Below are 12,694 nucleotides of genomic sequence, written 5' to 3'. Positions count from 1 at the left end.
CAGTTATCCCTGAGGAATAGGATGGCAGAGATGTGTGAATAGAGGAAAAGGAGGGGGCCTGAGAAAGAAGAGGTGGATTTTCTTTTTTACTCTTTGCTATTTTTTAAACTAGAGTTATCATAGTAATAATATTTACTTGAAAATACTACAACATATTGAGAACACTTGTATTGTTACAGCTTTTCATGCAGATTGAAGCTCTCTTTCCTCAAAAATTTGGAACATGGACTGAGTATGCCAAAAGATACTGTAATGCACATATCAGGTATGACAAAGTACTTTCTATAAATTTTAATTCTTGCATATATACCATGAACATTAAGGTTATTAGTCATTCTTTGTTCCAGTGCTTTTCACACTGGTAGTAGCTATGGAATAATTTCTTCAAGTAAAATCTTATGTGAAGACCTATACATAAATAAAAGAAGTAGATAATGGTATTTTTTTTCTTTAATTTTTAACCTTCCATTTTATTTTTGGAATTATTTAATTGTACTGACTGGGTAAATGTGCACAATGTACAAAAGTGAAGAGTAAGTTCATTCCTCTTTGGCTGTCTCCCAGCCAGCCATTTCCCTTCCCAGGTAACCTGGGTTGGGTTATTTATTGTGTATCCTTCTGGAAACACAGTGTTGGCAATTTATGGGGTATCCTTCTGGAGATACTCAATGTACGAAGAAGCATATGGATACACAGTGTTGGCAATTTATTGTGTATCCTTCTGGAGGCACTCCATGCATGAAGAAGCATATATGATTGTATGTGTATAATATTGTATCATTTTATTTCTACATATATAGTAATATAAGGTATGTATTGTTCTGCTGTATGCTGTCTTCATCTAATATGTGTGGAGATCCTTCCATATCAGTTCCTAAAAGAGCTTTAACATTTTTATTTTTAGCTGCTCCCAGTATTCCACTGTTTGCATGCACTATAATTTATTTAGTATACTATTAATAGACCTTTATCTGTGGTACATAGCTGTTGCATACAGTACAGCATTGGATATCCTTGCACATTTTGAGAGGCAGTACATTATATTGGCAAAAAGCATGCAAAATTAGAGCTAGACCACCTGTCTTATATATTTATATCCAGTACTTACAATGTTTCATTTTATGAAAGTAACTTTACTTCTCCAGACCTTGGTGTCTTTAGCTCTAAAAGAGACAATAATTATCCCTATCTCAGAGAATTCTTAGGAGACTTACATTAGCTAATATTTATGAGGGGTTTCAACAGTCAGTGGCACATAGTGAGCACTCAATAATTATGAGCTATTTTATTTTTTTTATTTTTTTTTATTGTATGAGCTATTTTAATATTTCATGTCGCACATACAGGAATAAATCTTTAGGATAAATTTATAGAATTGGAATTGCTGGTACAAAGGGCATGTGTATTTTTATATTTTTTAGACTTTTGCAAACTGCTCCACCAAAATTATACTAATTTATATTCCCACAGCAGTAAGTTTGTCTCTTTCTCCACACCTTTCCAACCTGTTCAAATATAAATTATTTTTCTCTTGCCAGTGTGTTCTGATGGTAGTTTTACTTCTTCTCCTGCTAGTTGTCTCTTTATGTTCTTTGCCCTTCATCTTCCTAAACTGACTAGCTATTTTTTTCTTATTGATATACTGGAAATCTTTATTATAGAAATCAGCTCTTTGTGATGAGTCCCTCACATTTTTTCCCAGTGTGTTTTCTTTTATCCTTTCTACAAGTTTTTCTTTTTTAAGATTTTATTTATTTATTCATGAGACACAGAGAGGCAGAGAGGCAGAGACACAAGCAGAGGGAGAAGCAGGGAGCGGGATGTGGGACTCTATCGGGGGGTCCCCAGGATCACGCCCTGGACTGAAGGCGGCACTAAACCACTGAGCCACCCGGGCTGCCTTCTACAGGTTTTTAAAATAACCTTATGGTGTTTTGATGCTTTTTAAAGGGCTATAGAGCACAGAGATAGAGTCTTTCTAAATTGTATGAAGGCATTTTAACACTGATAGCAAAATCAGACAATATACAGAAAAAAAAAAAACCTAAGGATTTTTTAACTTAAATTTATAAATGTAGAAATCCTCAATATTAATATAAACCAAAACTCACGAAAAGTCCTCATGTGTTGACCTCATGTGTTGCAAATAGAATTTATATCAGCAAGTATAGTTTAATATTAGAAAATGTGTTAATATAGTCATTTTACTAGTGAAAAGGAAAAACTTCATTACATCATCTCCATATATGCTGAGGTGTAATTTGATAAAATTCAGTATCCATCCTTTTATATGGTTTAATAATTTTTTAATTATTGAAGTATAGTTGACATACAGTGATAAATTAATTTCAGGTGCACAACATAGTTATTTGACGATTCTGTACATAACTCAGTGCTCACTATGATAAGTGTAGTACAGTGTTACTGATTTTATTCTGTATACTGTACTTTTCATCTCCACATCTTCTTTATTCTATACCTGGAAGATTGTACCTCTTAATTCCCTTCATCTACTTTACCCAGCTCCCCTCCTCACCTCCATTCTGGCAACTATCAGTTTGTTCCCTGTATTTAGAAGTATGTTTTGTGTTGTTTGTTTGGTGATTTATTTTGTTTTTTAGATTCCACATGTAAGTTAAATTATATGGCATTTGTCTTTCTCTGACTTACTTCACTTAGCATAATACCCTCTAGGTCTGTCCATGTTGTCTTAAATGGCAGGATATCATTCCTTTTTATGGCTGATTATTATTTTTTTATATTTATATACCACAACTTTTTTATCCATTCATCAAGAGGACACTTGAGTTGCTTCCATAATTTGGCTATTTAAATAATGCCATTATAAACATAGGGGTGCATATGAATTTTGAATTAGTGTTTTTGTTCTCTTTGGGTAAATACCCACTAGTGGAATTCGGTATTTCTCTTATTAGTTTTATGAAGAACCTCTGTATTGTTTTCCATAGTGGTTTCACCAATTTACCTTCCCACTAACAGTGCACAAGGGATTCCTTTTCTCCACATCCTTGCCAACACTTGTTATTTCTTTTGATACTAGCCATTCTGACTGGGTTATATTTAGAGGAAGTTGTAAATACAAATATGATTTGGAGAAGGTAGTGCATTCAGATTTGCATTTCCTTGATGATTAGTGATGTTGATTGAGCATCTTTTCATGTGTCTATTGGCTATCTTTATGTCTTCTTTGGGAAAATGTCTATTCATATCCTCTGCCCATTTTTTAATCGAATTGTTTGCATTTTTGGTGTTGAGTTTTACAAGTCCCAATATATTTTGGATATTAACCCCTTATTGGATATATCACTGGCAAATATCTTTCCCTATTCACTAAGTTGCTTTTTTGTTTTGTTGATGGTTTACTTTCCTTTGCAAAAGCTTTTTAGTTTGGTATAGTTCCAATAGTTTATTTTCACTTTTGCTTCCCCTGGCTGAGGAGACAACCCATAAATATGTTGCTAAGTGATGTCTAAGAGATCACTGCTGTTTTCTTCTAGGAGTTTTATGGTTTAAGGTCTAGCATTTAGATCTTTAATCTATTTTGATTTTGTTTTTGTGTATGGTGTAAGAAAGTGGTTCATTTTCATTTTTTTGCATGTAGCTGTCCAGTTTTTACAACATCATTTATTGAAGAAACTGTCTTTAGCCCCATCATATATCCTTAACCCCTTTGTTGTAAAGTAATTGACCATGTAAGTGTGGATTTATTTCTGGGCTCTCTATCCCATTCCATTAATTTTTGTGTTTGTTTTTGTGCCAATGCCATACTCTTTGAATACTATGTCTTTATATTATACCTTGAAATGTGATATTGTGATACCTCTGGGTTTGTTCTTTTTTTTCAAGATTGCTTTCACTATTCAAGGTCTTTTGTGGTTCCATATGAATTTTAGGATTAGTCTAGTCCTGTGAAAAAATGTTATATAAGTACTGTAGTAGGGATTGCATTAATTCTATAGATTTCTCTGGTTATAGATTAACTCTTCCTATCTATGAATATGAGGTTTTTAAATATGTGTGTATATATACTCAAAGCCACTGTATTATATGAAACTTTAAATCTGGAACAAGGATGTTCCCTGACATCATGGTTTACTTTATGCAGGCAGCACTAAATCAGTTCAGATACAAAACACACACACCCAAAAAAAGGTAAAAATTGTAATGAAAAAGACAAAATTATCATTATTTGCAGCTCATATTATTTAATTGGAAGGCCTGAGGGGATCAGCTCAAAAATGCTCACAATAAAAAAATTTATTAAGGTATCCTAGCACAGAGTTACTAATAAAAAGTAAATTGTCTATCTATACATAAATAATAATAAATAGTTATAAGATATAATGCCAAATAGACATGATACTACATGTTGTTAGGAGGCTCTTTGTCACAATTTTTGCAGACTATAAATGCCAAAAGTTTATTTACATAAAAGAGACATATTAATTGGATTTATCTTTGGGGGACTAGGAAATCCTAAATGGTCAGAAGCATTTCATCTTTTCTGACTAGGACTTGTCATATTACAAAAGAAGTGTATAACTATTCCTTTCTTGATTATTAGCACACATACGGTTTCAAAGAAAGGTTTATATTTTGGAAATTCTTTATGTTTGGGGAGATTGTGTTCTATTTTATGTTTACTAGAGAAAGCCATTTCAAGATTATTATTATTATTATGCTTCTCAAAAGACATTTTCTTCCAGATTCCATTTCAAAAATTTTACATTATTCCTTTTCTTCATTACCTTGAAACTAATATGGTATCATAGACTGATTTGGATCAAGGCTCTTCCTGGCATTTTAAGTTAGTTTGGAATGTTAAATTTTTTCCATAATGTTTTGATTTCATGAAGATGTCATTTTCACACTATAATTTTGCAGAAGGCAAATTATGGTTAGTTATTCAGTTCTAGACCCATATTTTATATTTGAAATATCATGACTGTATTCAAATTAAGTTAAATGAAGCTTGAGCAAAATTATAACTTTATCTTTATAAAGTTTATTAGATACATATGTGGTCACAAACAGAAGTATAATAATGCAAATGTAGTTTGGAGATGAGAAGTCTAGGTATAGATGACTACTTGGTTTGATTTGAGAGACACAGAGGAAGTATTACTCCACCAGAACATCCCATATACACAATCCTTTACATCATTCATTGTGCTGCATTGTATTTAGAGGACACTATAAATGCAAATATGATTTGGATAAGGGAGCACATTCAGTTGTCCATCATTAGCACAGGAGACCTAGAAAAGACTTTACAGATTACTCAGTCTGCCTTTGTCACTTTATAGGCACCAGGCAATGTTAAATGGCTTGCCTAGTATCTGACTTCATCTTGCACCTTTTTTTCGCTTTTCCTGGAAGTAAGAAAGACCTCAGGAATGGCAACTTTAATAAATGTTCTTTTACACAGAAAAGAAGGGCACATAGGTAATCCAGCGAAGCATTCTGTTATCAGTAGCCACCTTGAAAAGGTACACTGTGGGAAGACAAATTTGTCCTCCCTAATGTCATGCTTAAAGGTTAAGAATATCCTAGCATAGTTTTATGAAAATTTCTCCGATTTTCTAAACTTTCTTTACTGCTGATATGTTGTGCCATTTCTACCACTTAGGAGAAATAGTTGTCTAAATTTTTATGAGAGGGAAAATGCTGAAAGATAATACATATTAAAGGTATTTACAGCCATTTTCCAAAAGTGTTAATTAATAGGTCATGTCAGCTTCAAGAAATGTCTCTTATGGAATTGTACTGTACTTTGTCCTCAGCACTGTCACATTTAATGTTCTTATCCATGGGCTAAATAGAGGTCAAGTCTATTCCATTTGCAAATGGCTCAAATCTGAGAGAAATAGTTAATATACTGGATGGCAGAGATAAGTTTGAAAAATAATTAGATAAAAATTAATAGGACAAATCCTGCACTTATGCTTAGAAAGTCTGCTTTGTGTGGAAGGATTTCAGAAATCCTCACCTATTGTCACTAGTTTAGTTCAAGAAGATTTCTGGTTTTGAATAACCTTATGCTAAATTGAAGTCAACTGTCTGTCATAACTGATAAAAATAAAGTAATATTGGGATGTATTGCTCATATTAACATTCAGAGTAAGGGATGGTTCTACTCCAATCATTGATTAGACCACATCTGGAGTGTAGTTTAATTTTGATTAATCCATTCATTCAAAAATATTTATAGGGTATCTATTATTTGCCATCCCATGTCTTAAGCATCAGATACATATTAGAGAACAAGACCTACGTGGTTCCAACCTTCACTGAGTTCTCAAACACTACCAGATGATAACAGTTTTGATGAGTGTCATTTAAAGGAAGTAAAGGATGTAATGGCAGAGTTTAAGACAGTGAACTATCAAGTCGCAAAGAACAGAAGGGGCATCTTGTTAGTGAGTGATATTTATTTGCATTCCAGGAAGAGTAGTTTTATGTGCTAAGCCTAAGAGCCAGAGAGACTGCTAGGCCTTTGAGGAACTAAAGGTAAAAGTAGATCAGGTCATAGGAATATTCTTGAGGTAATAGAAGAGAGTCTCAAGACAAAAATGGAGTTTGGCATAGGTCATTTTATATGGGGTCCTTTTCTTTTCATCAGAATAGCAGTAAGAAGGCACTGGCAGGTGTTTTATGCTTTTTATTTATCAGTATTATAGGAGGTTTTTTTAGTAAAATATATGTAAGAAAATTTACTATTTTAACTTTTTAAGTTTATAGTTCAGTTATATTAAGTACATTCACACTGTTGTGCAAACATCATTACCATTTGTCTCCAGAACTTATTCATCATCCCAAACATTAAACAGTAACTCTATATTCCCCTTGCCCTCTCACCCCTGCATTCTGGGGTTTTATTTTTATTTTAATTTTTTTCATTCTGGGGTTTTAAAGCATAAAAGGAACAAACATGACAAGATGTATAAGCTTGGTTTGTTATTTTTCAAGACAACATTTTCACATTGTTCAAACTTCTAAATCATCTATGTAAGAGTATATACTTTGAAAAATCTCCCTTTCACTCACTTTTTTCTGAAAAATATAGTTTTTAATTTTTCCACAAAAAATTGTATGCCTTTTCAAGGGAATTTCTATTTTTTACACAGATACTGGATAGCATAAACATAGACGTTGTTTTGTACTTTACTTATTTGTCCATTTTTTGTATATGTAAGTAATTTCATCCTTTGTTATGGCTACATTATATTATTGAGACATCCATAGTTTCTGGGGTGACAAGAAGTTTAGGAAGTTTGCATATGATGACTTTTTTTTTCAGGAAATGGGAAAGACAGTTATGTGTTTAGAGAAATGGGAAAGTAGAGAATTGAATGAGTGTTGACACAGTGTGAAATATTGCTGAAAGAGAGAGTGAGATAATGAGATTAGTGTGATAGAATCAGCGGCAGCACCAAGTAACCATTTGAGAACAAAAATTTTAGATATGTTATGGAACCAATGCTCTCAAAAATATGATTTCCCCAGCAACACCCAGCATTGTAGGTACAATCTTAGAAAAGGCTTTTGGTTGGATCTAAGATTTTTTTTTTACCACCTTGTGATGCATGGACTGAAGAATAAGGACATTTTGTGATCTTGATAGAATGAAAGGTAATGTATGGACTGAGAAATCCATACAAGGTGAGGAAAAACATAAAGACAGGAAAGATGTGAATATGGTAAAAGTGGTCAGTTGACAGAAAGGTCCTGATGTGATAGTGAAGATAGAGTGATTATAAGTAAACAAGTGGGTGAGAAGACTGGGGCAGTATAGAGTGGAATGTCTGAATTTACCAGATAGAGCTGTTTTTCAGGCACTGCTTTTCATGGTTATAGCCGTGGGACTGGAATGTTTGAAGGAGAGTTTTAGGTCATTGGAGATGGAATGCGAGGAACTGAGAGGGCACTAAAAGTCATATTGTAGGAAGCATGTTAAATGAAAACATAGCTGGGAAAGGGTGACAAGAATAGTGAGAGTATTTCATATCCATCTCTACAAATGCCTATATTATTGATTGCCTACTATATTTAAGACATTATTTCAGACCTGCCGGCAATATAAAGATGAATAAGACATAGTGCTTGGTTTTATGAAGCCTATAGAAATTTGAAAAAGAGAAGGCTTAGGGGGAACAAATCTTTAAATATTTAAGGATCTATCATGTTTTAAAGGAATTACACTTTTGTCTTTGTGGCCTCAGGTCAAAACTGTTATCAATGAATGAAACTTAATAGGGTGGTAGATTTTGGCTTAATATGAGTAAGAAGTTACACATACATGTGACAAAGAAATCATATAATATTATATAATAAAACTGGAATGAAAATACTATAATCAAGTATGCTAATAAGTTAATTGTTTTCATTTTTTCTTTATAACCTATGTGTAATGTTATCTATAATCTGCTAATTTCACTTAGCATTACCTTGTCCGATGCTTTAACATTGTCTTTCAAAAAAAAAAAAAAAAAACATTGTCTTTCTCAGTTGTTTTATTTTCCTTTATTTTTACTAATTTAAATATGGTGCATTGCTTTGGAAAAATGATCATTTTAACAAATCAAACATGGAAGAAAAGTTTTTTAATACATACAATGAACTGAACTCTGCTATTTCTTGCTATGTAGAAATAACCATTACTAAGCATGTTTTGATAACCTTCCCTTTAGATAACTTCTCTCCTTAGGTTCATAAGAGAGAAGGAGAAGGAAAGAGAGATGGATAGGTAGGCAATTTTATAGGGCCATATTATACATACTCTTTGGTACTGTGCTTTTTCATTGAACACTATTTCTAGACTATCTTTCTTTTTTTTTTTTTTTTTTAGACTATCTTTCTATATCAGTAACTAAAATATGTTATTTTTGTTAGCTGCACATTGTATTTTATATGTAAGCCATATGGCTTTATATTATCTTTAATTTTTAAACAATTCTGTAAGAATGATGATATTACACCCATTTTATAGATGAGTAAACTGAGATTTAGAAAGATTAAGTCCCTCATCCAAATCAAAAGCCTAAAGTAAAAAAACAGTAATTTAAACACCTCTCCTCACCATTTTTCTTCCATTATCCTTCTGGTGTCTGAATTATTTGGTAACTCATGTCCATGTCTATATGATTCACTAAATAAATAGAAAACATGGAAATAAATTAAATATTGTTCTCTAAAAGATTGAGTAATTGACTCTTTCTTAATCAACTTTTTATCTTATTATTATTTCCTTTATTCCACCTTTTAGTTTTCAGTAAGGCCATTATAATTTTTTTATTCAAAGACTCCAACAGATCTGTCAATCCAAAATATCAGACAACCATGTAAAATAATCTTTTTTCCCCCCCATATTTCTGGAGGCTGCCTTTTCACAGCCTTCTGCTCTAATTTCAACTGCTTTTTCTTCGGACATAGGTACACAGGTGTCATCCTGAATTTTCTTTTGTCATACTGCTATATTGCATTCCAAAATTCCTGGCTCCATGACTTTTGTTTTTTCCTTTATTTTCTGGTCCTCTGTTTAATATTTTATTATGGAAAAAAATTCAATGTATACAAAAGTAGACAATAGTAAAATGAACTCTTCATATACTCTTCATCAGCTTCAGTGTTTATCAACTCATAGTCACTCTTGTTTTGCTATACAGGCATGTCCCATTTTATCGTGCTTTGAGCTTTACTTTGCTTCACGAATAGTGCATTTTTTACAAATTAAAAGTTTTTGGCAACCCTGCGCCAAGTAAGTCTCTCAGTACCATTTTAAAAATAGCATTTGTTCACATCATGTGTCTGTGTCACATTTTGGTATTCTCTTAATATTTCAAACTTTTTCATTATAATTATATTTGGTTATGGTGATCAATGATCAGGGATCTTTCATGTTACTATTATAATTGTTTTGAGGCACCACAAACCACACCCAAATAAGATGGCAAACAACTGATAAATATTGTGTATGTGTATGCTCTGGCTATTCCAGTGACCAGCTGCTCCCATATCTCTCTCCTTCTCCTTGGACCCCTCTACACCCTGAGACAATATTATTGAAATGAGGCCAATTAACAACCCTACCATGGCCTCAAAGTATTCATGTGAAAGAAAAAGTTGCAAAAAAAAAAAAAAAGAAAAAGAAAAAGTTGCATGTCCCTCACTTTAAATCAAAAGCTAGAGATGATTAAACTTAGTGAAGAAGGTATGTCAAAAATTGAGAAAGGCCAAAAGCTGGGCCTCTGGCACCAAATCGTTAGCCAAGTTGTAAATGCAAAGGAAATATTCTTAAAATAAAAGTGCTACCCCAGGGAACACACAAATAAGAAAGAAGAATAGCCTTATTACTTTTTATTTTAAAGATTTTACTTATTTGTAAAATAAGCAGGAGGAGCAGGAGGAGGGGCAGAGGGAGAGGGAGAAGCAGACTCCCTGCTGAGTAAGGAGCTCAACTTGGGACTTGATCCCAGGACACTGGAATCATGACCTGAGCCAAAGGCAGATGATTAACCAACTGAGCCACCCAGGTACCCCAGAACAGCTTTATCACTAATGTGGAGAAGGTTTCATTGGTCTGAATTGAAGAGCAAGCCAGCCACAACATCCCCTTAACTAAAGCCTAAATCCAGAGCAAGGCCCTAACTCTTCAATTTTGTGAAGGCTGAGAGGTGAGGAAGCTGTGGAAGAAAAGTCTGAAGCTAGCAGAGGCTGATTAAAAAACTTTCTTCAGAAAATAAAAATGCAAAGGGGAGCCATAAGTACTGATATAGAAGCTACAGCAAATTCTTCAGAACATCTGGCTAAAAGCATTAATGAAGGCAGCTACACTAAACAACAGATTTTCAGTGTTTTAAATGAAACAGCCTTCTACTGAAGAAGATGCCATCTAGGACTTCATAGCTAGAGAGAAGTCAATGCCTGGCTTGAAAGCTTCAAAGGACAGGCTGACTCTCTTGGTAGGAGCTAATAGACCTAGTGAGTTTAAATTGAAACCAGTGCTCATTTACATTCCAAAAATCCTAGGGCCTTTAAGAATTATGCCCAATCTACTCTTCCTGTGTTCTACAAAGGGAACAAAAAATCCTGGATGATAGCACATCTGATTACCAAATGGTTTATGGACTAGTTTAAGCCCATTCTTGAGACCTACTGCTCCAAAAACAAAGATGCCTTTGAAATATTACTGATCCTTGACAAATGCATCTGGCCCCCCAAGAGCTCTGAAGGAAAGAAATGTATAATGATATGAATGTTGTTTTCTTTCCTGTTAACATAACAACTTTTGACACTGAGGTCTTACTATTTAAGAAAAGCATTTTGTAAGAGTATTGCTATCATGGATAGTAATTCCTCTGATGTATCTGAGCAGTAAATTGAAAACCTTCTAGAGAGTATTCACCATTTGAGATGACGTTAAGAACATTCATGATTCATGGAAAGAGTTCACAATGTCAACATGAACAGAAATTTGTAAGAAATTGATTCCAGTCCTCTTGAATGACTTTGAAGGGTTCAAGACCAAGCCTTCAGCAACCACCAACCTGATCAGCCAGCAGCCATAATCATTGAAGGAAGATCTTTCACCAACAAAAAGATTATGACTTGCTGACAACTCAGATGATAGCATTTTTAGCAATGAAGGGTTTTTTTAAAAGATTTTATTCATTTATTCATGAGAGACGCAGAGAGAGAGAGAGAGAGAGAGAGAGAGAGAGAGAGGCAGAGACACAGATGGAGGGAGAAGCAGGCTTCATGCAGGGAACCCAACGTGGACTTGATCCCAGGTCTCCAGGATCAGGCCCTGGGCTGAAGGCGGCGCTAAACCGCTGAGCCACCCAAGCTGCCCAGCAATAAAGTATTTTAAAATTAAACTATGTATGTTGTTTTGTAGATACATTGCTTTTGCACATTTAATAGACTACAGAATACTGTTAACATAACTTTTACATCTACTGGGAAACCAAAAAACTAGTTTGACTCTCTTTATTGCAGTTTCCCTTTATTTTGGTGGTCTGGAACCAGACCTTCTAAATCCTCAGGGTATGCCTGTATTCCCATGTAACTTCACCACATTATGTTGAAGAAAAACCTACATATCCCATTTTATCTTGGGATAAAATCTTTTATCTTTTATGTTTATTTCACAACATATCTGTAAAAAGTAAGGACTCTGAAAAAACAAGTAATTAGAATCCCATTATCGTATGTAAAAAAATAAGCAATAATCAGTCATTAATGTCAAAAAAAATCCAGTAGGTGTTCAAATTCTCAATTATCTTAATATCCTAATATTGCAGGTTTTTAAAATTATTTTCCCCCCACAATTTGAATCAGTACCCAAATAAAGCTCACATGTTACAATTGTTAGATATTTCCCTTCATCTCTCCAGTTAAATCTCTTTTAATCTCTAGATTTCCCCTCTATTACCTTGTTTTATTTATTTTTAATTTCTTGAAGAAAATAATTTATTACTGTACTCTGAATCTCCTACTTCCATTCCCCTAATGTTGTTTTACATGTTCTTCTGTCCTCTTATTTCTATATTAGTATTTAGATTTAGGGACTTCCATTTTTGGGCAATTTTTTAAATAGGAATGTTGTGTTCCCTCCCTTAGAAGACTCATAATATCTAAGGCCTCTCTTTTTGTGATGTTAGTAGCTGTCAAC

General features: G+C 33.6%; 1 protein-coding gene across 3 annotated transcripts in view; it reads left to right on the top strand.

Annotated features, from left to right (window-relative positions):
• Positions 1-12,694, top strand: part of ZRANB3 (zinc finger RANBP2-type containing 3) — a 310,106-nt gene that overhangs the window by 184,164 nt on the left and 113,248 nt on the right. For all 3 annotated transcript variants that reach the window (XM_041739422.1, XM_041739421.1, XM_041739420.1), the window contains one exon: positions 180-265. In XM_041739422.1, the coding sequence (XP_041595356.1) occupies positions 180-265 (86 nt within the window). The remainder of the gene's footprint in view (positions 1-179; positions 266-12,694) is intronic.

Source organism: Vulpes lagopus, chromosome 24, assembly GCF_018345385.1.
Source record: "Vulpes lagopus strain Blue_001 chromosome 24, ASM1834538v1, whole genome shotgun sequence".
Lineage (NCBI taxonomy): Eukaryota > Metazoa > Chordata > Mammalia > Carnivora > Canidae > Vulpes > Vulpes lagopus.
This window is presented reverse-complemented; position numbering and strand designations above follow the sequence as displayed.